Source organism: Hemicordylus capensis, chromosome 3 (genome assembly GCF_027244095.1).
Source record: "Hemicordylus capensis ecotype Gifberg chromosome 3, rHemCap1.1.pri, whole genome shotgun sequence".
In the NCBI taxonomy this organism is placed as follows: domain Eukaryota; kingdom Metazoa; phylum Chordata; class Lepidosauria; order Squamata; family Cordylidae; genus Hemicordylus; species Hemicordylus capensis.
The window spans coordinates 37136371-37162425 of record NC_069659.1 but is presented as its reverse complement, the minus strand read 5'-3'; the positions used below and the strand labels follow the sequence as shown (position 1 = coordinate 37162425).

Genomic DNA, 26055 nt, shown 5'->3' with positions numbered 1-26055 from the left:
CAATCCCCTACATGCAATTAGACATGGTACAGTCCAGAACTGTACCCTTAGTCTTACATCTCACTCTGTAGTCCCATTGGCATGTAACAGGAAACTGGAGTTAAAGGGACCTGAGGTTGAATGTCTTGTATGTCTGAATGCGTGCAACAGCAGTTCAGACACAAGAGCAACCCAAGGTTTCCCTCCCCAAACTCCAATTTGAACCTTAGCTTTGTAGTGAGTATTGCCACTCCTACCTGCGGTTTCATTTGAGGATCATTACGTCCTAATGCTGCAAGCTGCACTAACCAGAGTTGAGGGAGAAAGCTCCTCCCTCACTCTGGCTGTGATTGGCTATTGGGGCTGCTGTTCATTCCAGAAGGAAGCCCACACAGCCAGTTCCCCCAGCTGCATAGCCAGATCCTCCTCCTCTCTGCAGTCTCCATGACTGCAGTTAGGATCCTGATGGTTATGTCCAAATGTGGACAGGTAACTGCGCCTGGGGCGGGGGGTGGAACCATGGGTCCATTGGACCCTTGGTTCTGCCTTTCATGCAAATGCAGCCTATATAATGTGTACATTGACTCTGAGATTCCATTTTTTCTGTGCGGGCGTGCAAAAGATAAAGTAATCACTCGGCAAAGTTACAGGCTTTAGATTTTATACCTGAACATCTGTTGGTGGGTTTAGCTAAATAAATTGTGTTTATCTAAATGAGCGGATGTGTGTTCGATCCTTCCAGTTTGATTTCAGTCACATATCTAGATGGTAAAAGATGCTGAGCATCCAAAGTTGTTGTTGTTGTTGTTGTTGTTGTTGTTGTTGTTGTTGTTGTTGTTGTTCTTCTTCTTCTTCTTCTTCTTCTTCTTCTTCTTCTTCTTCTTCTTCTCTACTATTGTTATTATGTTATTATTATGTGGCTTACAAGTCCCGCAGCATAACATGAGCATCACAGAACTGCCTGCACTGCTGTGGGAGTCTAACACTCATGGCAATGGCACTGTGCAAGAAGGCGGTACCAAAATACTGATCTCTTGCACAATTGTGTGCTATAGTAGGAATAGTTGATTGTATATAGAAATCATGCAGGAAGTCAGTTCTGGTACTACCCTCCTGCACAGCACAATTGCAAAATTTATTAAAGCCCCACAGTGGCATGGTCAAGATTTATATACTGCTTTTCAGCAACAAAAGTCCTCAAAGCAGTTTATACAGCAAAAAGAATGAGAAGAATTTTGTTCTTCCAAAAAGAAACACAAAGGAGACACCAGCAACAGCCACTGAGAGGGGTGATATATTTACAAGAACTAAAATAGAAATACATATTATAAGCATATGCATGTTTGAGCTTGCCCTGTACAGTGAGCATGAACAGTTGCAGAACCATCTTATTTATTTATTATTTTATTTTCCTGTGTAAACCACTTTGGAAACTTATGCTGAAAAGTGGTATATCAATAGTAGTAGTAATTAAACTTTCCTACTAAGTGAAATGCAAAGCTCTTAACACGCATACCAGGTATACAATGAATCCTATGTCATGTGAACCTTGCTTATCCCCAACCTGCTACTTGTTCTGTAAAAAGGGTCAAGTCCCCATTGGGTTTCAAATAAGTGAGGTTTGAATAATTAACCATCTGGCCTCTACCAGTACGTCTGGCCTAGAAAAGACTCAGTCTTGCTCCTGTTTCATATCCTACAGCCAGGTTGCTTTTTCTTGGACCATCATTTCTGAATCCTCATAAAGAAAGGCTCTGGCATTTAATCTGTCTACCTTCCCACTAAAGCAGGCCTGCTCAATTTAGGCCCCCCCAGCTGTTTTTGGACCACAGCTCCCATAATCCCCAGCCACAGTGGCCATTAGCCAGGGATGATGGGAATTGTAGGCCAACATCTGCAGGAGGCCCAAGTTGAGCAGTCCTGCACTAAAGCATATTCATTCTTATGACTTTGTTTTGCTTTCCCACATTTACATGGAGACCACCCGGCAGGTCACTTTGCATAAGCCATTTTAGAGTCTATTTACTCATTATTCTGGAGAAAAAGAAAAGTGTACACCTTATAATTTGAAGAGGAAGTGAAGTGTAACAAACAGATGTTTGGAGAAGTTTGTACATTAAAGGTACACTCAGAAAATTTGGATTGACAAGAGCGCCCTGTTGAATGTACATAGCATGGCAACCCTGGTTTGTTACTGTGCCATGTGGGATTATTATACTATTATTGAGAATTGATATATGCCACTTTTCAACAACCAAAATTCTCAGAGTGATTTGCATAACAAAAGGAATGCTTCCTTTCCCCCAAAACCTAATAATCTAAAAAGAAACTACTACTGTTGTAACATTGCTATTACAAATATCTATATACCACTTTTCAAAGTTCTCAAAGTGGTATAGATAGATAGATAGATAGATCCCTGACCCAAAAGGGCTCACAGTCTAAAAAGAAACACAAGGAAGCCACCAACCAGAGCCACTGGAAGAATGCTATGATGGGAGAGCTGTGCTCCCCCTGCTAAGCATAAGAGAGATGCCACTTTACAGAGTGGCTCTTTGGTATGTCAATAGGGGCAAAATGGGGAAACAGACCCTTGAGAGTGGCTTGTATTGAAGGAGTTTGAGAAGGCTAGAATTGAGACTGTGCTAGAGACTAGGTGGTAGAGACTACTGCTGCTCTGTATCAATCCGTTTGTGTTACTTGCAACCCTCACCCCCCAAGTTCCTTTGAGCCACTTCCAATCTGATCATATTTCATAGGTGGCTAATGCGTTTGTGCCACACCCTTCTTCCCCTCCAGATCTGTGTGCAAGGACTAACATTTCCATTTGAGTGTCTTGTAGACTCTCCATCAAATGCAACTTGACTTCTCACCTGTCTGCCTGAAACCTGAGGCTCAGCTGGAAGGTAGGCTTTCTTCCAGTTGAGAGCCACCTCTAAGAAACCTGGGAGCAGCAACGGAGACCTCAAAGGCTTTCTAAGCTTTACTGTCAGCCGGGAGGCCAGGGGATGGGGCCACAGCACAGTGGTAGAGCATCTGCCTTGCATGCAGAAGGTCGCAGGTTCAATCCCTTACATCTCTAGGTAGGGCTGGGAAAGACCCCTGCCTGAAAGGCTGTAGAACCACTGCCAGTCAGTGTAGAAAATAATACTGAGCTAGGTGGACCAATGGTCTGACTCAGTATAAGGCAGCTGCCTGTGTTCCTAAGCCCCCTCCAGCCTGAGCTCTGAGCTTGGGGTGGCCCCCAGGGGGAGCAGCTTGATTGCCTTTAGTCTCCCTCAACCCCCATGCTTAGTGGGGAGGGTTGTGTGCAAACAGATATGAGGCTTTTGATCCAACATCCAAGGTAGCCATGTTTTATTTTCATTACCATTCAGATGTGTGTAGCCTGCAACCTGAAAGTCTTTCATAACTGCCCAGCCTATTTGTTCTGCCTGTAGGCTCCAGTTAGAATGGTGATGGATGCAGCTTTCACCCTACTCCCCACCAACCCCCACCAGAAGCATCTTTTTGGAACCCAGGACTACAGAGACGACTGGCTATGAGATGGTCAAATCTTCCCAGTGGAATTCTTAGCAGCAAACAGATTGACCATCCCTGTTAAATTGGGCAGTATACAAATATGTTCAATAAAATAATAAAATAATAATAAAATGTTTGTGGTAACAAACTTACTTTTTTCTTCACCTTTTTTTTTACACATTGCAATATAGTTTGAATTGCAAATATAAAAATTGGAAAGATCTCTTCTCTTAAACATGTGCAAAAAGATGCAGCAGAGGATTTGCTTTATACTGCAATAATTACTACTAAGTTGGCTCTCCTCCTCCTTGGCTCCCACTACACCTGAGAAACATAACTGATGTACTCTACATATGCAACCCCTGTTTTGGCTCGAGCTCTGTCTGGAGTTTTTACTTTATGACTTGCAGTGAGGGATGAAACTAGACCATGGTTTTGGAAATATTTTTACGTCAACAGAATATATAAATGTTAGAATTCAACCCTAATGAGCTTCAGAGTTGCCCTTTTCTCAATTATAAATTGACATCTCAGTGTGATGATTAGTAACAAGGTCTGTATTTTTGTTCTGTTTTGCAGTAAGGTTGGGTCAACTTGTTTTGTATCATTTTAAGATGAGGATTTAACATTCTACCCAATGAGAATTCCATGCACAAAGACATTAAAATTGCCTGGCCAATTCTCCCCAACCCCCCCACTCTTTACTTCTGTTACCTCCTGCAGAGATTAAAGCATATGAAGGTTTATGATAAAACTTCCAATTAATGCACATGGAGAATATTCTGAGGGATTGCTCCTTCCAGTACAAATTATGAAATTTGCTGCACAATATGTAGTGATCGCCATGAGTGCAGATGGCTATGGACAATAGATCTCAAAATGGGCATTAGTCATAATGGCTTAATGGAACCTCTGGATCTGGAGGCAATATAAATACCAATAGCTGGGGAGGAACAATGGAAGAGTGCTATTGCCTTCATGCCCCTGCTTGTGCATCTAGTTGGCTGGTCTGTATGGAGTGTGGTTCTTATGTTCAGCAGGGAAACCACATAGATCAAGAATTTTTAAGTGACTAGAGTTGTAACCTTTGAATGAAGAGCTGCAGATGTCCTATTCTGTCTTGTAAGCAGGAACCCATGAGGTCCAATAGGGCATCTGAGAGCCAGCAAAGCAGGTCAGAGTAGCAGAACCATGGAGAGTTCCAAGTAAGCAACTTGTTCCAGAAAGGGCCAGATGTGGAACAGGGCCTTAAATCCCCCCAGGCTCTGACTACCCATCCTGTACTCTATCTTCCTGCCTGGAGAGTGGAAAGACTTAAAGGGCAACCCTCTGCCCTGGAGTCTTGAATTCCCCTGCTCCATGACATTCCTCTTGGGCTGTTGTCATATGCAGGCTCAGCAAGCATGAGTTTCTTGGCTTGGAAGGGGCTCATTCTGAGGGGGTGCTGCTTCTGGGATCTCCTAGATGGTAGGCCTAGACTCCAGCCTATTATTTGGGCCTGGGATTTGGTCCAACCTAATTGGCTTGAACTGAGGGGGTTCTGGGGGATGCCTGGGACCAATTCTAACCTAAGAGGCTCAGGCTAAAGGAGTTCTGCCTCTGGGACACCTGGCTGATAGACCTAGGCTCTGGCCTGTTGTTGGGGCCTGGGATTAGGTCCAACCCGATTGCCCCTCCCTCATCAGGACTGGTCTCCAAGCTGCTGCTCAGGCTGGTAGTCATGACTGTGGAACTGACAAAATAGGGTATAGAATTAGGTGGAATAACATGCTCTACCATTGCAGGGTGACAATTTGAGCTTTATGTTAGTGCCACCAGCTGACGAAAGATAGTGTGCAAATGCAACAGCATGTGTCAGTACTTCTGTGTCAGCATAGGCGGTGCTCCAACTACCTGTGTTTCACTGCACAGTATGTGGGCCACTATGTTTGGATGTAGGATAGTTTGGGTGATTGTGAGCAGATGGAGCTACTTTGTACTGAAGCAGACCATTGGTCCATCTAGGTCAGCCTTGACTATTCGGACAGGCAGTGGCTTCCCAACGTCTTTGGCAAATGTCTTTCCCAGCCCTGCTGCTTGAGGTCCTTTAGCCAGAGATGCCAAGGACTGAACAAGCTTCATGCAAAGCTTGTGCTGTGCCACTGAGCTAAGAGGTCCAACTTCTTTTGACTAACACTGTAGAAGGAATTTGATGTTGTTTCTATAAATAGTCCTATAGCTGATATAGCCAATTGGCAGAGGTAGAGGCACATATAATGGAGAGGGGCAGCCACTAGTGGCAGTGGCCACCAGGAGGTGCAAGGCTTGAAGCTGGGACCAGGAGAACCAGGCAACCAGTTGGGGAGCGGAAAACCCAGGAAAAGATCCTAGTTGAAACAGGTGGCATTTTGGGGGCGCACTGTGCCTTATAGTGATACTCAAGCAGAAATACATCAGATGCATCTCTTGATGGGGGAAGCTGTTCCTTCGGAATCTCTGCCTGGACACCTGGACCTATACCTCCACAGCCTAATGTTGAGCTGGAAGATGAAGGCATGCAGCCTAATTTGTAAAGCCAGCATAATACATAGGACTCTGTACAAAGTCTTTACTGCTCACATGGCATGGAAGTTTAAGTCACCACTTTACAAACTTCCATGCTTTTTAGAGCACGAGTGAAAATTGTAAGCACTTTAACTCCCATCATAAAGCGAAGGGGTTTTAAGATTCTAATTCACTTTTATTGAAGGAATAGTGCTGTGTTTGCTTTCTAGGCATGTGGACGTGGGGGGAGCATTTGGCACGCATTCTAAAGCTCTAAGTGTTAGATTAGGAAACTTTCCAATAACTGCCCTTTTTGTATGTCTAAATCTAGAGTACAGCTGTCCCCTTGGAAAGTCATGCATAGCTTAGCATGTGGGAAACGGACTGACGTTTTCTCTCCTCCTTCCTAGGGTGTCTCCGCTGCAGAAGTCTGAAATAGTAGACATGGTCAAGAAGCATGTGAATGCCATCACCCTGGCCATCGGGGACGGTGCCAATGATGTGGGCATGATCCAGACAGCTCATGTTGGAGTGGGGATAAGTGGCAATGAAGGCATGCAGGCGACCAACTCCTCCGATTACGCCATAGCACAGGTCAGAGTCCCACAAGAGAGCAGCTGCCATATCCTGTTGAAAGAGGCTTTGGCTGTGTGGGCTGCATAAACACTTCATTGCTGACCTAAAGGCCAAGCGAATTTTCCTCTCTCTTTCCTTTGAGCCTGCTGCCTAAAGCAGATACCTCATAAGTGCTTGGGATCCATTCCATTGTGCCAGGCCATGAGCCATCCTCTCCTGAAGGTTTAGGTTTCTCTTTACTCTTCACACAACTTCAGACTTCCCAGTAATTGGGAAGAGGAGTTGCTCGTTACAGCTGTTGAAGCTCTTCTGATCTGTAATTTTTCTTCCTCTTGACTGGAACACCTGTTGGTGAAATATATGCCTGTTCAGCAATAGTAACTGCTACTCTCATTTTTATTTCAATGACTTCAGGATAAAACTATGAAGGATAACTTATGATTGCTATTCTGGTTCCTCAGTTGTGACCTATAGAGATTGAGAAAAGGGTGAACAGGAATGAAGGAATGATCCTGCTTTTTTGAAATCAGCAACTTTATCCTTTCTATTCTAAGATTCTATTATCTTTTACAGTATTTTCCTTTTTAAAAAAGCATTAAAATACCAAATAACTTAACAAAGAGTGATAAACTAAGGTAATATCTGCTCATTAAAACAAGCATAATTATCACACCGATCATCCTGGAAGCTTAGCAATTTGTATAATTTAATATTTATTTATTTGATATATTTCCATACTACCTAAACATATATCTCAAGGAGGTTTACAAAAATTAAAATCCAAAGACCATACACTGTTTATTTTAAAAAAACACCAAAATGAAATCAGTACAAACCTTTTAAAACTGCTTAAAAGTTAACAAAAAGCCCAGTTAAATGGCTACATTTTAAGCATTTTTATAAGGTCTGCCAGAGATGTTGAAACTCTTAGGCTGACTTCAAACAATCACAAGATTACTGATTAAAAGGTTAATCAGGATTTGTGAGCCCAGTAGAGCTGACTATGTGGACCCAGAATTTTAGGGCAATCCTGATTTAACCAGCATTTAATCAGGAATACATAACCAGGTGGTTATGTATTCTGGTTATCTATAGTGGTTAAATGCTGGTTAACTGGAGTGGTTTGACCAGGATTGCCCTGAAATTCTGGATTCACAAAATCAGTGGTCTCACTAATCCTGATTAACTTTTTAACCAGGATCCTTGTCTTTGTGTGAACCTAGCCTTATTTTGACTGGCAATATTTAATATTAGCTTAGTTTCTTGGTTTATATCAGCACTGGAAGAAGAATTCTCTCATCCCAAATTAAAATGGATATTCTGGTAGCAGACTGTAAGTCGTTCTTCTCTCTGCACCATCTTTAATGGACTGTGCACTGTCCCTTTAAGTACTAATACAAATATGATAAATATTTATGTACCGCTCCTCAACAAAAGTCCCCAAAGCAGTTTACATTGATATAAATAAATAAATAAATAAATAAATAAATAAATGTCTCCCTGTCTCCCAAAGGGCTGACAACCCCAAAAAGAAATATAAGATAGACAACAGACACTGGAGGGATGCTGTGCTGGGGATGGATAGGGCCAGTTGCTCTTCTCCTGCTAAATAAAGAGAATCACCACTTTTAAAAGGGCTATCTTATTGTTGTCTATCTTATATTTCTTTTTGGGGTTGTCAGCCCTCTTTACTCTTTTAGCAGGGGTAATTCAGGCTTCTTCTTTTCTCTTTTCCCTTTGATTGTTAGAAACCCAGTTGCAGGCCTGTGTCTAATACTCCTAAGTCCAACAAGACAACATGCTAAGTTGCAGTGATGAGCTTATAGAAACTCCAGTTCAACTGTTTTTATACAGGTGTCCATACTTCTGAGTTTCTTTTTACTCCTTGAGTTATTGTTCATATTTCAAGAGTTCAAAACTCAGCAGTGCGTCTTGAGGGAGGGGACATGCATTTGGGGGTTCTTGTCACCCCCTCTCATTTATCCAAAAGTGTCAGTGAAAAGACCTCCCCACCCCTACCTTGAGATTCAAGCAATGGCTCACAACTTAAACCAATGCCAGGACACTATACAATGTTCAAGATAGGTTTTGGAGATATGTTTGAAAGGAATTCCCATCAGGTTTAGCACTGAGCATCTGAAAAAAAAGCAACAGGAGGTACTTTGACAGTACTGTTCATTGCAATTAGGAAAACTTATAGGAGAAAAAAGGAAGAAAGAAACCTTGTTCTCTGAAAGACGGAAGTCAGAATGTCTGGGGATGTCTAACTGGTAGCCATAGCAGAACAAGACTGACATACATTAAGGAAGCAGTGAAATAATCCTGGACTTCTCTCATCCGTTTTTGTTTTGTCTGCCTTATGGTCAATATGGATGATCCTTGCCAAGCTGTAAACTCTAAATTATCTCTTTAGAATCTCAAAGAAGTTTAAGTAACAACAACAGATGCTTGATTTGCTACTACTCAGATAGTAGGGGTAACTACTAGTTAACAGATAGCAGGGGGTTATCTACCAAAATCAGGCTAAGTTTATAAAATGGTAGGTAGGTACTGGGGCTCAAGCCCACCTGGAATTTATTCCCTCTGACCTGGAAGCTCTTCCCCCTGTCCTCAGATGCTGTGTTTTGAAAGAAGAAAGGTCCTTTGTACATGTTCAGAAGCTTTATGTTACTTGAAAGTTGGTGCTTTTGTTCCAAAGCTGATTACTCATAACGGCGGGGGCGGGAGTTCCAAGGCTTAACCTTGTTAAATGGCACCTCCAGATTTAGAGGTAGTGTGTCATTGCATACCAGTCATTTGTGGGGTTAACAGTGGGATAAGATACTGCCTTTATGTCCTCTCTGTAGTCTTCTCAGTAGCATCTAGTTGGCTACTATGGGAAATAGGATACTAAACTAGATGGGCCCCTGAGGCAATCTAGAAGGGCTCTTCTTACAGCCTTAAGAGCCCTATCTGAGATGAAGGCTGTAATCCTATGCCCACTTACCAGAGAAAAAGCCATACTGAACAGAGGGGGGCTTATTTCTGAGTAAATATGCATAAAATTGCACTGTAAATCCTGAATAAATTCAACAACTGATGGTCATCGGGCCTTTAAGGAGCTGTTCTCTTGAGACCATTACAACAGGAAGGACTTCTAACTGGGACAAAATGGTTACAAAATGAATTACGTTTCCTTATCAATAAATTAAGCTCTACATATGTAGAGCATATTCATATTAGGGGAGAGGTATTGCATCTGCCCACTCTGCTCAGCGGGTGTGCTAATCCTACCTCTGGGCCCTTGGAAGTTCACATGTGGAATGCAGCATTTGTATATAATTTAAATGCATATAAATCTCAATGCATGTAGGCCCCAAATGCATCGTAATTATCCACATAAAATCTGGGAGGTGACTGCATGATTTTGGCTTGTGCATATTAGACAGTCTGTGTAGGCCTTTTGCAGGCATTACGGCCAACATACAGCTATCCCAACAGGTCTAGAATTAGAAGTACCCAGTAGACAAAAAGTGGACATGATGCTGCTCCTTCACCACATGTTAACACCACATACTAAACTTCAACTGAAGAGGCCCACAATTTCTCAGTCTGTGGATTCCAAAAATATAGGCTTCTGATAGTTGTGGTATGGAAAGAGAGAAGTTTGCACTAAATCTATACCCAACAAACAGCTGACTGTGGGGTAGGATGTGGGGTTAGTTTACTGGAAGTAGTTTTGGACTGCAGCCAAAACTTTTAGCGAAGTCATGTGAGTTCAAAGATATTGGCTGCCATCCTGACTAAATACTAGAGGAAGTACTACTGAAATTTACTCATCCTTTAAACTACTCCCTGAGTAGTACTACTATTCAGTTAAGTTAGTCTGGATGTCAGCCACTGAAAATTATTGCCAATGTTTCTATCAGCTTACCAAAAATAAATCTTAAGGTTGCATTGAACCAGATTTTATCATAAAGGGCATCCTGAAAGAAAGAAAGAAATAGTCAGATATATGTACATATAAGGTTTTTCTGGAGTGACTTTTCGTTTCTATTTAATTTCAGTAGTATTTATAATAATAATATTAAATATGTCCCTTGAAGTATATGTGTCACTTGCAAGTTAATACAGTTAATAATTATAATATGGGTTTGGAATTAACATATAAATATTCTTAATTAAGGATATGCTGGTATTAATTCCAGTTAAGTGATTACTCATCATAAATGGGTATAAAGATGTTATTAGATTTATGGGCCCCAAATATGAATAATATTAGTTGACTTCAGTGGAACTAACATTATCTGGATGGGGATCATTGGGTAGCACCCAGACTAATTGGTCATGATTAAACATCATTGAAATCAATGGGACTTAAGTTAGTCATGACTAAATTAAATTCAACTTAAGTCCTATTAATTTCAATGGGACTTAGTTGTGACTAACTCAGTCTGGATACTGCCTATTATTTTCACTTGCTAGAAAGTAAGATGAAGGAGAAGAACCTATGTAGAAAACTGCACTTAACCCACTCATTAACTTGGTAAAGCTGCAATAATTGGAGTATAGTGAGCAGTCTGGGAGCATTTTATTCTGCAGCAATGCTGAAGCTAAACAGCTGTGGACCTGGTGAGTCCCCTGAATGGAAGATCACTGTGAGATCACAATTATGTGTTGTAATGATTGGCTTTAAGCTAATACAGAGCCTAGTTTAGCTATGAGTGTGTGGGAACGAAAATTGTGTAATGCTGTTACAAATGAGCCCCTGCAACAGAGTAGACCACAAAATTGCTTTATATTTGCATCTTATTCTTATTTACTCGGAAGTAAGTTCATCTTAATCCTATTGGACTTACATATAAATGTGCATATAATCCCAGACACCCCCTCCAGAAAATATCCCCCTTCCATATTATAAAATAAAGACTGAGCTAAGATGCAGAGATCTCCATGGAGATGCAGAGAGGAGAGCTGATCTTGTGGTAGCTAGCATGACTTGTCCCCATAGCTAAGCAGGGTCTGCCCTGGTTGCATCTGAATGGGAGACTAGAAGTGTGAGCACTGTAAGATATTCCCCTCAGGGGATGGAGCCACTCTGGGAAGAGCAGAAGGTTTCAAGTTCCCTCCCTGGCTTCTCCAAGATAGCACTGAGAGAGATTCCTGCCTGCAACCTTGGAGAAGCCGCTGCCAGTCTGTGAAGACAATACTGAGCTAGATAGACCAATAGTCTGACTCGGTATATGGCAGCTTCCTATGTTCCTATGCTCCTGTGTGTTGTCTTTGCTGAGTCCATATATTTAATAAATGGGAACCATTTCTCTAAGAGGTCATCCACAAAAGACAACTGTAACCAGGTTTGGTCCCTGGCATCTCCAGGTAGGACTTGGAAAGACTTCAACCAAGGTTTCAGCTTTGGAGAGCTGCTGCCAGTTAGTGTAGACCAGGCCTGCTCAACTTGGGCTCCCCAGCTGTTTTTGGACTACAACTCCCATAATCCCCAGCCACAGTGGCCAATAGCCAGGGATTATGGGAGTTGTAGGTCAACATCTGCAGGAGGGCCAAAGCTGAGCAGCCCTGTTGTAGACAATACTAAAACAGATGGACCAGTGGTCTGACTTGGTATAAGTCAGACCACTGGTGGCTATTGGCCACTGTGGCTGGGGATTATGGGAGTTGTAATCCAAAAACAGCTGGGGAGCCCAAGTTGAGGACACAGGAACATAGGAAGCTTCCTATGTTCCTGTGTCCTTCAAGGCCAATTTCCTTCCATGTTTTAGGCTCTAGGCTGCAGGGCGGTTTGCCAGGCATCATCAGCTATGTATGATACCTACACAGTGCTCTTGGCTACCAACATTATTTGTCAATTTGAAGGTAGCATGTATGTGCTGCCTTTGCTCCCTGGTAGGTTTTTTGGAAGTCATGTTTGTTTAAAAGCCATATATCTTTTCCTGCATACCTCAGGGCCTCCCTGGTATGCAGGACCCCCCTCCTGGATAGCCTTTCTCTAGGGATTCTCTGGTAGCAAATGAGAGTGGATTCATTTTCAATGACAAACAATGAATCCACTCTCATTTCCTACCAGAATCTACTCTCAGAACACCTCAGAAACAACAAAACCCAGTACCCCATGGGCTTGTGGGTATGGGGGTGGTTGGCACCCTATGCGCACTACACCACCACTCACTCTGGGCCACCCCGGTGCCTCCCAAGTGGAGTTATGGGGCTGCTGAAATCCCCATTATTCCCTGTGGGGAAAAAGCTTAAAGATGCATAAACTAAATTATTTTAAAAAATCAACCCATTGCCCAATTCCTTTGTAATTTGGGTGGTAGCAAGCACCCATTGGGGCACTACCACCTGACCCACTCTTCTGTCCCTGAAACCCCTTTTCTTCTCTGAATCTGCCCCAAAGATGCTCAAACTTCAGAAATTCTTTTAAAAAAACAACCCTTTGCCCAATCACTCTGAAACCTGGATGGTAGCAGGCACCCATTGGGGCACTACCACCTGACCCACCGTGGCACTCCTAGGAGGCACCCACAGGTAGAAATGGGCACTGTCTGTCCCCATTGTCCCATAGGGTGGATGCAGCACACATCAACAACAACAGCAAAGCTTTGCAAAGAACAAGATTTCCAAAGATCATGCACATCCACTGTGTCACTCACCACATACACTGTGTCCCACCATTCCTGCCCCCCAGAAATGCAATTGATCTACACACAACAGTGTGAAACAACAATAATGAAATGCACTGCCCCATGTGCCCCCTTCCAATGCAGGGTAACAGCCAGCAGCAAGCAAGCGTGATATCACAGATGCAGCAGACTAGGGTAGTAGACTAGGGCCAACAACAGCATTAAATGAGCCTTGCCCTCCCTCCCCCAAGCATTTTTCATCCACAAGCAACAGACACAATCACATCTGTGGCACCCGGCCATAAAAGTGTGTTAAGTAAGGAAGGGTGCAAAACAACATTCTGCCAGTGGAACAGTGGGGTTTGCCCCCAAACACATACATAAGTAGAAGAGTGATGATTACAACAATGGCACACAATTGACATTTCTGCAACAGACTGTGGCACCAGCACAACCTATTGTAGATGCAAGCAATCTAGTCTGAATAAAAATGATGATGATGTAAGAAGTCACAATATGACCCAGTCTTCATTGCCAAGAAGTCCCCTCTCTCTCTCTCTCTCCCTCTCTCTCTCTCTCTCTCTCTCTCTCTCTCATACACACACACACACACACACACGCACACACACCCCTTGTCCTTTGCCCATACAACAACAATATATTGCATTATATATATATATATATATATATATATATATAGATATATATATATATAAACATGCTCGCTCTCTCTCTATACACACACACACACACACACACACACACACACACACTCATATAACACACACACACACACACACACACACACAGATTATGTAGGGGGGAAGCATCGTATACCTGTGTATGTGTGCTCTGCGAAAGGGTTAGTGGGTTTAGGGGTAAATCGGCACAGGGAGGAGGCTAGAGTGTGTGCCTTCCTACCTACTCAGAACCTGTAGGCTGCTGGGCAGGGAATATTAATACTGGTATATATTATGGGCACAGAGCACTGGAGGACAGGCTTCTGTTTTTTAAAAGTGCCCCCCCCATCTTTGGAATGGGAAAAAAGACAGAATTTTTTTTAAAAACCTCAAGGCTACACTACCCTTCTAACCACCTACTTGTACTAGCTAATGGGGATCCCTCCCACACAGTACCCCTGTTTAAACTTCTTCTAAACTAAACAACACACAATTTTTAAAATTCAATTGCAACACAAAACCTCCATCCAAACAGGAAAAAAACCCCAAGAATACACAATTCCAGAGACGTGTGTATGTGTTAAAATGGGTACACTCACTCAGTCTAGGGCTTCACCCACATTGTGTGTCCAGTTGTCCACTTCTGTGGTCTGGTCTCTGAGTCTACGCTTTCTTCTTCAATCTTCTTCTCCTTCTTCAGTCTTCAGATTTTGGTGGGAGGGGTGGGTTGGGGCAAAAGCCTGGAAAATCTGAGGGGGAAGGGGGTGGCTGACCAGGTGGCCAGTGGCCACAGGGGCTGGGTCTGGTGGCTGGCACAGACACAGCAGGCAGAGGCAGGCAGTGATTCTCTCAGCAGCAGCAAGGGGGTGAAAAAAGAATTTTCTTCTGAGGAACAAAAAACAAGCAATGCAGCAGATACAATCCTTTCCCAGGCTGGCATGCAGCAGCAGGGGCACGCAGGCTGGGCTCAGGCTGGCAAGGCAGAAGGCAATAGGCATGGCAAGGCAAGGCAAGGGAAAGCAAAGCTCTCTCTCTCTTTCTTCTCCCACGAGGCAGGAAGGCAGAATGGTTGCTGCTGCCTCTTTAAATCTAATTGAAAATCTCTACTTGAACTACCCACCCCCATGCCCTTTCTTCAGTCCTTCCCCTGGGCAATGTGGGGTCAGTCAAGAGTGGCAGGAGCCAAAAAGCCAATCTGGAACCAAGAGGGAATCGTCAGCAGATCAGCCTATGCTTTTGTTCACTGATCTGAAGCTTGGAAGGGCGGGAAATTTAAATAGATGTCAAACACAAAGTGGAGATTACACGGAGATGGTCATAAAATAGAGGTTTGAAACAACAAAACATTCAGCTCCAAAATTCGGGCAATTCGTTTTGAAGCCGAATCCTTCGGAACTTGCAGAGGGGCAATTTGTTTTGTACACAAATCGCCTGAAACAGGCAGATTTGGGTACAGATCATTCTGTACCCGAAACATTTAGCACATCCCTACCTTTCTCCTGTTTTCTTAGTGCATCCATATGTAGAGCACTCACGTTGAACATTGATTGTGATACTGGAACTCAAAGGAGATTTCAAAAGACCTCCATGGGAATGTCTGCTTCCCAACTGCAGTGGAAATGTGGATGTTTTCATTGATGGGTGACTCATATTCTCATAAGATATATAATTAGACCACTGGTTACTAATGTAGCATCCTTAAACCCAGATGATATTTCAAATCCAGTAATACCAGATATGGTTACATATGGAAAAATCCAAAGTATGCTCAGGAGTCTTAGGAAGATAATATAAACTAAACAAATACAAGAAAAATTTGACTTGTTGCCACAAAGAATAACTTCCTTGGGATTTAAAAAAGAGCATTAAAAAGAATCCCTTGTCTTCAACTTGAGATGTGCTCTACCTACCTTTTTTTAAAATACCCCAAAACAATAATCCAGAAATATTCAAGGCCAGTCAAAGATTGTATGCAGATTTTATTGTTAATAGAGAGATCTATTATGCTCACTTTTATTCTATAAATGCTACAGAAATTCTTATTAAGTGAATTTTGGTCTATGTTTCTTGAAAAGGACTAGATTATATTCCTTTTCCTGCATTTCACATCCTGGCTTGCATTGAGCTAATGAGTGCTGGCAGTCTGTGGGATGCCTGAGGCAAGCCCTAGCTGGCCTCCACCTTGCAGTCCTGTCTGCTGTGTGATTGATCCTATAAGGTGACAACCACCACAGGCCTGATTCAGGACTGAATCCCTTGCTACCTTTTCACATATACAAGTCCACACTCCAGGATGAGAATGCAGGTGTGTGTGTGTGTGTGTGTGTGTGTGTGTGTGTGTGTGTGTGTGTGTGTGTAGAAAGAGAGAGAGAGAGAGTTAACATGGAAATGGAAAACTGCTGTAGCAGTCATTTTTCTTCCTGTCGAGAGGTAGGTGCAGGAATTGCTTTCCAATATGTGTATTGGAGTGGGGGGGATAGTTCAGTGTCATCTACATCTGAGGGTACATAGAAAAACAGATTCAAGCAGCTGCTCCCTTTCTTTGGCTTTTACTTTCTTTCAAGATCTGCCAGAACCTAGACCTGAGTGTTTTCCAGAGCTAATGCTAAACTACTCAGTATGTTATAAAGCCCATTGTGAGATACTGAAGGCTTTGGAATACTTGTGTTCCAGCATTTTGCCACTGACTGAGGAAAGGGCCTTGAAAGCCAATGTGATGTGGTGGACAGAGGGCTTGGACCTGTTCTGAGGAAGCCTGGGTCCCAAGGCCTGATGAGTCTAAGACACTCACTGGATGGCCTCAGGAAAGGAATTGGCACTCAACATAGCCTGTGTTATAGGGATTTTGTGAGGATCAAATGGGGGGAAACTGAACTCCTTGAAAGCATATTAAAATGTAAGCATTGTGAGTAAATGAATCTGAGACCAATTCTCATAGCTCATGATGACTTAGTTTGCAATTCTATGCACACTTACATGAGAGTAGGCTCAATCACACAATTGAAAACTTGATGGGACAAGTAGCCTATCCAGTTTTGATAGCTCCCATTTTGTGATTGTGGGCAAGGGAAAAATAAAGGAGGAGATGCCAGTAGTGATAATCAGATAACCTCCCACTGGGTAGGAAGGCTTCGTGGTAACCAGTTGCTGAATGGAGTGGGAAGAAAAACCTTCCTACCCAGCGGGAGCCTGTCTGATTATCACTGCTGGTGCCTCCTACCAGGTTTTCCCCTCACACACGATAACAAAATGGGAGTGTGCACAGCTCCTGAAACTGGGTAGGGTGCTTGTCCTACCCTGTTTTAAGTTGTATGAATGAGCCTAATAAGTCCCATTGAACACAATTTGACTTAATTCTGCATGAACATGGGGTTCCCAAATGTAGACCAGGAGGTTCCCAGTCTTAGGTTCACAGATGCTGTTAGACTATGACTCCCATCAACCCCAGCCGCAGTGGCTGGGGATGATGGGAACTGTAATGCAACAATATCTGGGGACCCAGAAGTTGGGGAACTCCTGCTTAAGACTGTTGCTTTCAACTGACTATTCGCCCAGCTCCTTTTCTGCCTTACAATTATTTGGGGGCAATAATTCCAGAATAAAAATCCACATGGAAACTTGTCTTGTGAGACACATGCTACTCTGCAACCACCATATTCAAGAAACTTCAGAAATTGCTGTTTGTGGATCCATACATAAAGCAAGGTACTATATGGAACCTAGCCATAAAGAACTGCCCAGAAACAATGAATTGATGGAAACCCAGTTATGTGGATTAAGTGTAGATCGATATTACATATCTACTGCCATGCTGTCCTGTTTTTTCCAGCCATCTTGTGGCGATATCTGTGTGGAACTAGATTTTGTGAAAGGGTCACAAATGGATTCAGAGGGCCCTTCACTTGGTGATTCCCTGTGATGATGGTTCCCCCATGATGATAGTAAAAAGTCATGGAGAGTTGGAATGAAAGATCATCTGAATCCACCCTAAGTCATACCATCCAAACTGTAGATTATATAACAATGGCTGATATAATAACTAGGTTGTTACTTTTCCTTTATAACTAAATAAACAGAAATAATTTAATTACTGGACATTTTCCTTTTCTTCCCCCACAGTTTTCTTACTTGGAGAAGCTATTACTTGTCCATGGAGCCTGGAGTTACAATCGTGTGACAAAATGCATATTGTATTGCTTTTATAAGAATGTCGTTCTGTATATTATTGAGGTAAGAACAACCAGGAATATGGATTCTTGAAATGATTTATTAACAACTAGTGTGTGAACTTTTTTCATGATTTGTTGATAGTCATCCTCTTATTAAATGATATATAGCGTGTTTCATGCACACACTCTCCTAAGTCCTAGATTGCTTATCATGCAGGCATGTGGTTGGCAAGCCACAGAGTAAGTTGTTTGTGTGAGCAGTTCCTCACAATGCTCAAATAGGTTGTAATAATCTCAATGCAGCCTCTCAAAATGGCCATGTCGACATGTTTAAAATCTGCCCAGCATACAGCTTACTCTGTGGAATTCCAGCCAGTTGTATTAAGAGTGCCTCTAAATACCAGTTGCAGGGGAGTAATAGCAGGAGAGAGGGCATGTCCTTAGCTCTTGCCTGGGGGCTTCCCAGAGGCATCCGGTGGGTCACTATGCAAAACAGTATGTTGGACTAGATGGGCCTTGGGCCTGATCCTGCAGGCCTGTTCTTATGAATGGCTATCTGCACTGAGCCTCTTCTATCCTTATTTGTGCAAAACCGATTCAATGGCTGATTCAGTTCAGAAGTGGTTCAGCCCAATTTAACCATCAACACTTTAACTCAGATCCAAACTGGCAGGCTGCTGGCTTGATCTGAATCAGAGCAGCCTTGTATGAATTGGGCCAATTTGGTTTGAAAGCTATCTGGCTGCTTCTGCCCCTTCTCTGCCACACAACCCTCACCTGGCCCTTGTAGCTACTTAATGGCATGGGAAGGAGGCAGGCTGACTCTGCTTTTTATTTTCCTGGAGCACAGCGATGGAGCAACATCTTATGCAGCTTCACTTTGAAAATAAACCCCAGAAGGCCTTTCCCTTGTCCCCTTCTTCTCCTGCAGTCTTGGGGAAAGTGCAGGGTTTCCTGGGAACTGTAGTCTTTTCTGGGGCTGCTCCAATGGCTAGAACAGACTACAGTTCCCAGGAAACGTCCAGGTTTTCAGGTATTCAAGGTTTCATTTTAAAAGTGAAGCTGCAGAAGTTTCTGCTTTCTCTCCACACTCGAGGGGGGGAAATAGAGCCAGCTTGTCTCCTGTTCTCCTTTTAGATTGTGAGTCCTTTGGGGACAAGGAGCCATTTTTGTTTGTTTGTTATTTCTCTAAATAAACCATTTTGGAAACTTTTGTTGAAAAGCAGTATCGAAATATGAGTTGTTGTTGTTGTTGTTATTCTTCATGCCAGTAAGTAGCTACAGAAATTGGGAGGGGCCAAAGATTCAGTCCCAAATAAAAACAGAAAAAACCTTCCCAAGCCCCCAATTGAATTGCTGTCCCCTCCCCCCAAGTACAATGTTGGTCCCTGAATAAATCTGAGGCTGGTTCACACAGTCCATTTTAGTGGCATGTGAGCATGTGTTCTTCCCATGCTTCTCTGGTAACGTTGAAAGCTTCAGTCACGTGACAGAAGTCCATGACATGGCTTTTGCCATGCCAGCATTGCTATAGCTCCTGAGGGAGCCATGTTGTTTGCTCCTTCCATGAGATGTGCAGCCTTCTGGTATGAGCAGAGCAAGACCAGAAGAACACACTCTGCAATGATTCTTACATCATGAAAGTAACATCAGAAGAGGCCTATAGATAGTTGAACATATGAAGCAGGTCTGTGTTGTTTACAAAGCTTGTTCTTGTTTTGCAGTCTTTACTGATTGACTAATACGTACACATGTCAATTGACGAACAGTAACGTTATTTATTGTCCTTTTGGGGGATACTAGAAGATACTATTATCTATCACTAGGAGACTAGTGGTGGGAGGAGGTTACCCAACCATGCGTATCTCCTCTCCTCCTCTGAGGTTTGGTGGGCATTTGAGGAAGGTATTTGGCATGAGCTTTGTATAGCTTAGCAGCCTATGGGAATGTGGAGGTCTAATTGAGATTGGGATGGTGAAGGGGAGATCTGGTGTTAGACATGGGACAGCTCATATGTATGTCTCATTCTGCTGGGGTCTGGTCATTCTTTGGGTAGATATTATCCACATAGGCAAATGTGTGTTCTGCACAGATATGCTTTGGGGTTCTTCCTGTTTGGTTGGTTGGTTGGTTGGTTGGTTATGTTATAACTACAACATGAAATATATTTTCAGCTATGTGTAGTTTTACAGATCATAATTTCATACATAGTTTTCAGTCAACAGTTGCCATAATAGTGAACAGCACAACATTGTTATTTCCAAATGCTCCTGAGTCTGTAAGTTGTGAGAAACTATGGGCTTCTAAATAGTCTTCTCTAGAGTGATACTAACTGGGATCCTAAATCATTTTGATTGTTTTATATGTTATTTTAGTGTCTTCTTCCTGAATTACTTCCTAAACCAGCAGTCCTCTGCATGTTTACTTGGGAGTACGCCCTATTGAACTCAGTGGGACTTACTTCTAAGTAACCATGCCTAGAATTGCACTGTAAGACTGCAATCCTATGCACACTTTCTTGGGGATAAACCTCATTGAACAAAGCAGGATTTACTATCTGTAAATTTCCATTGAATTGGGGCTGTACTTTTCAAAACATTGCACTGAGTTCAGTGGAACTGGCGAGTATGGCTGGTGGAGTGATACAGCAGGACCAGCCCATTCACTAGGCAGACCTAGGCAGTCACCTAGCGCAGCATTCTTGGGGGGTTCAGGCACTACCCCATAATAAAAAGTTAAATAAATATGTTAAATAAATAAATAAAATGTGTTGTCGAGTCAGTCCCAACTCCTGGCGTCCAGAGCCCTGTGGTTGTCTTTGGTAGAATACAGGAGGAGTTTACCATTGCTGTCTCCCATGCAGTATGAGATTATTCCTTTCAGCATCTTCCTATATCGCTGCTGCCCAATATAGATGTTTCCCATAGTCTGGGAAACATACCAGCGGGGATTTGAACTGGCAACCTCTGGCTTGCTAGTCAAGTCATTTCCCCACTGCACCATTAGGTGGCTACCTCCATAATAGAGTCAGAATAATCTACAACTCCATACCAGCATGGTCTAGTCATTCATTGGTCATCCACACAAGTTGGTCATTCAACCTGGCAAATGAGTAGCCTGCGTGGCACAAGTTAAAGTTGGGGCTCCACATTCTTGGCTAGGGGTGCGCTACATTCAAACTTCACTGCAGGCTGGGTTATACATACCCCAATCATGTAGGTTATGCATGCAGCAGGTCACAGAGCAAGCCACAATCTTGCAAAACGTCCCCCACTGTATGTATAACCTGCAATGAGAACCAGAAACTATGTGCTTAGGACCCATGGACACACCCAGTTCCCATTACTAGCTTAATGTATAGAGCATTAGGGTGCATGAACTCCAGGCTTGCTTTGCAGCCTACCACATAGCTAACCCACTGTCCTGGGCTGTGTGTGAAACATTCCTGTTTTTTCTACATAGTTTGCTGGAGGTTTTATACTTGGAGAATAGTTGTAGTAAGTATTGAGTAACTGCACCACACAGGAATCCCGTTCTCGGGGTCATTGCAAGTCTTTTCGTTCTTTCTTAGTAAAGAGGGAGCTTGTTCTAAATGACGAAGCTTGAGGATAGCCAGACTTAGACGTTACAGAGGGCTACTTTTAGAAAAGGAGCACAGTTGGGTTAAGTAAACAATGAAGAAATGTCTGAGAAAATCCCAGTGCCCTCTGCCCCCTCCTCCTGAGATTTCAAGGGTCATATTTCAAGCCACTAAAAAAATTTAAAACGCTTGTCCTAGAAGAGCAAATGGTGGCAAATGATAGAATACTTCACTTGCTAGAATTTCACAACTTGCAATGCAGTTTAGATGCAGTTTATCTTCACACAGATATTGTAATGTTGCCTTTGGTTATTCTATTATGCTCCGATTTCATTTCTTAGCGGAGATTATTAAATACTGATGCACATAAAATGTTCCTGCTTGGTTATGGGCTCATGAATACAAAACAAAACCCATGAACAACCTTGGACAGGTTGAAATGAAAAATGCAGTATACACATGTAAAGGGCAAAAAAATACTCCAAGTGTAATCTGACTCACAAAACCGCAAAAGGCATCAGCAATACAGAGATAATGTAAATAATACAGGCAATGTGGGCTAATGAAAAGCTCTACAAACTAAAAGATATTGTTCTTGACAAAAGTCTAGTTTATTTGTTCAGGACTATTACCCCTCACCTATGAGGATCTACTTCAAGCAATTTGGCACTACAAGCATTGCATCAACTTTTGTCAGGAGCGATTTCTTTTAGTTTGTGGAGCTTTTCATTAGCCCACATTGTCTGTATATACATTATTTTTCATTTCGACCTGTCCAAGGTTGTTCACAGGTTTGGTTTTGTATTCATTGACTTGTTATCCATGATTCCCTGTTCTTTATCTTGGTTATGGTCTCAGCCATATGAGTTGCAGATGATCAGTAAGTCCAGTAGCACTGTAAGGAATAGAAGCAGTCCACATCCCATTGAAATCGTGGCAAAATGCTCTCTAATGTTAATGACTCTTTAATCTGCAACTATCATGACCAAAAGTCAGGAACAGAAGTTAAATGCTCATTTTTGCAGGTTCTCATGCAGGTGTATGTACTGCTGCAGTGAGGCGAGTTAGTGGAATTTGGCTTAAAACTCATATTGTCAGCCAAAATGCAGCAGCTTGTCCTTTTTTGCTAGTACTCGTGATGGGTGGACAACCGCTGTCCCGCCACCCCCCCCCCCATTAAATTCAGAATAGGGCTGTTGAATTTCATTAATTTGGAGAGTGTCTACTGGACATCGCAGATTGAACTGGTTCAAAACTAGACCCAATTTGAACTGGTTGTGTTGCACAGTTGTTGATGTTATTAGATGATGATGTTGGAGATATGGTTCCACCCTAAGAAATCTGTTTCCAGCTCCCACACTACTACTGTTTCAGGCTCCATGCCCATCAGCACCTGCTACTACACCCAATGTTAACAGAGAACCTGCCTTTAGTACCGTTGCACCCTTTGCTTTCTTCCCAGCCAGCCCCTTGCATGATGACACCATTCTGTGTTGGCTGGGTGGGACCTGCCATGTCCCCCAATCTTCCTGGGATCCTTCAGTTCGCTTCTGCCCCCATGACTTAGCAAGCTCAGACTCAGTTAGGACTGAAGGGAAAGCACATAGCTCAGTGGAAGAGCATCTGTTTTGCATGCCAAAGGTCCCAAGTTCAATCCTTGGTATCTCCAGCTACAACTGGGAAATACCGATCTGAAACTCTGGAGAGCCACTGTCAATCAGTGTAAACAATACCAAGTATTAGGCAGCTTTGATGGTTTGATTTAGTATTAGGCATCAAGTAGTCATCATGAGCCAGACGGTCATACAGAAGCCAGGAACACACCAAAGATCAAACCAAAGTAGTCAGGAGCAAGACTACAAACAAGCAGATCTTGATACTGAGTCAAGGCCTACCTCAGCCAGGAAGTCTCTTATATTTCTTGCTGCAGGGGAAGGCCTGTGAGTGATCCTCTAGGATAGGACTTGTCCAAGGCTTCGGAGACCTAGGAGTCTGCTGTAATGTTGCAGATTGCCACAGGGGGCAACAACATGCAGGGTCTCAGGGCAGGCAGAGCATGACACTCCTGGTAAACCTGACTTGCTGCTGGACGGCATTACTGATCTCCTTCCATGCCAGTTATTTCTCGTTGTTTCAATAGACTTTAAAACTCGTCTATTACTGATTGTTAGACTAGCAAGAGATTTGCCCCACATCTGTTGGACAGATATGTTCTCTGCAGCTGATACGAAGCTGCTCTTACGACATAAGAACCATGAAATATAGCTGATTTACAAGTGCAGAAGAACACTGGAACGTTTCTCTAGTGTCGTGATTAGAGAAGTAGAAAGACAGCCAGATCAAAGGGAGTGATGTTGATGCCGGTGAAAAGTTCAAAGCCTTGTGCAGAATATTTTGACTTAGTAGCACAGCAGATATTTTTCATGTCAAAAAAGAATGCATTGAGGAAAAGAATCCCTGATCCTTTGGAGAAACAAACTTTGTATTTATTCCCATGTTCTTGTTTACTGTACCTTGGTACCTAGAGAACCTATATGAAGAATTAGGATGTGATCAAATTACGGCCCATCAGCCTCCTCCACCGAGAGTTCTCTGTGCAAAATAGGAAAGTGCAGCTGTCTTATCCACAACACAGTTTAGAAGAAAATGCTGCTATTTTGCCCTAATCATTGGCACTGCAATATACACTTGCAGTATTGTTATAATGAGCTTTCACTGCTTTAGTAAAAAGTATTTGATGGCTGCCACAGCAGATCTCAGAGCAAAACTAGACATGATGTGGGAGTTCCATGACTGAAACTCATGACATCTTTTTCCTTTGCAGAAAGGACCCACCGGTTGTGTGTAGTCTATGTGTGTAGTGGCTTGGATTGGGGCTGCAAGGAGAGAGGGTCTCCCTTGCCTGCGCACCCCCACCCCACACATGTCAAGGCTTAGACCCAAATCTCATACAGGCACACACCCTGCTGAAGCTGCTATAAGCAGCAGAGGGGAAAACATGTAAATTTTGTCCTCCATGGCCATTGCCATGCTATAACCCCACCCCAATGGCTGCTTTTTGAAAAGGAAAAAGAGATTAAGCATTCTAGTCATGGAATTCCCATATCTAGCTTCACTTGGTCCATAGGGTTGGTTCAGTTCACAGGGTAGCCCTGGACAGGTCCTCCCCTAGAGGAGCATTCACAGGCCTTCCCCTGCAGCAGGAAGTATAATTGACTTCCTGGCTGACCTAGGCCTTGACTCAGGATCAAGATCTGCTTGTGTGTAGTCTTGCTCCTGACTACTTTGGTGTGTACTACTTTGGAGTGTTCCTGGCTTCTGTATGACCCTCTGGCTCATGATGGTTTGACCTCTGGCATGTTACTGGCTCTTGGTTTCTGTCCTGATCCTCCTCCTGTCTCCTCCCAACTGGCTCCCAACTGTCTATCTGATGCAAACCCCTAGTGTGTTCCTGGCTCTCCCAGTCCAGGCTTTGTACTTGAGTCCTCTGGTGACTGCTGCTCATGGCTCAGATGCCTGACAATGAGGCCAAATACAGTGGTCCCTCGACTTACGTAGTTAATCCGTTCCGAACGGACGTTCGTAAGTCGAAATTTTCGTAGGTCGAAAAGCGCACCCACGGAGGTCTGGAAACACTCGTAAGTCGAGGAAACCGCATCTAAAAATTCGTAAGTCGAGGAAGCCAAATCTAAACCGCCAACTACTTCCGGTCTTTTTTGGCGTTCGTAAGTCGAAAACGTTGGTTTTCGAGTAGTTCATAGGTCGAGGGACTACTGTATGCTGAAATAGCATGGTTCAAAATACATGTGAAGCTTATTTATAATGTGTGTACACACGTGCATGTGTTTTTAGCTACATTCTTCTTAAATTTACATGCACATAGAGGCTCTATCTTGGCCTGATCACTGCTCATGTAATTTAAAGAGATGCCTGTGTATCAAATATCTCTTAAGGATGAGGCTTCAGGAAGTTGGAACCTTTTGTTCTGTTTCAGTGGCCGCATTTGCACGTAACTTGAAACCGGAAGTTGACAAACCCACATTTTCAATTTAATACCATAAATCGCATCACAGACATTAGTCCAACCATGGTCCAGCAACCTCCAGTTTCAGGAGAGGGGAGCACCTCCTTTTTCCTGGTCTGCCAAGATGAATCCCAGCAAGCTCTGTAGCACTTGCATTGCCAGACTGTGGGTAAAGTGTCAGCACGTCACCAGTGAGGCTGTGATTGGCTACGATTGGCTACGATTGGCTACGTACCGAGTGCGATTGTGCTTTTTTGCAACATTCCGCGCACCTTGATTTTCAATTTTTCAAAGTTGATCACCAACCTGTTCTCTATACAGTATTGGATTATAGATCTCACAGCTCTTTTTCAGACCAACTGGAGTATGTAAAATGACTGCT

General features: G+C 43.0%; 1 protein-coding gene across 14 annotated transcripts in view; it reads left to right on the top strand.

Annotated features, from left to right (window-relative positions):
• ATP8A2 (ATPase phospholipid transporting 8A2) overlaps positions 1-26055 on the top strand; it is a 595211-nt gene that overhangs the window by 299270 nt on the left and 269886 nt on the right. For 13 of the 14 annotated variants that reach the window (XM_053308075.1, XM_053308074.1, XM_053308083.1 and 10 more), the window contains 2 exons: positions 6435-6618; positions 18020-18130. In XM_053308075.1, the coding sequence (XP_053164050.1) occupies positions 6435-6618; positions 18020-18130 (295 nt within the window). The remainder of the gene's footprint in view (positions 1-6434; positions 6619-18019; positions 18131-26055) is intronic. The other variant, XM_053308077.1, reaches the window with a different exon arrangement.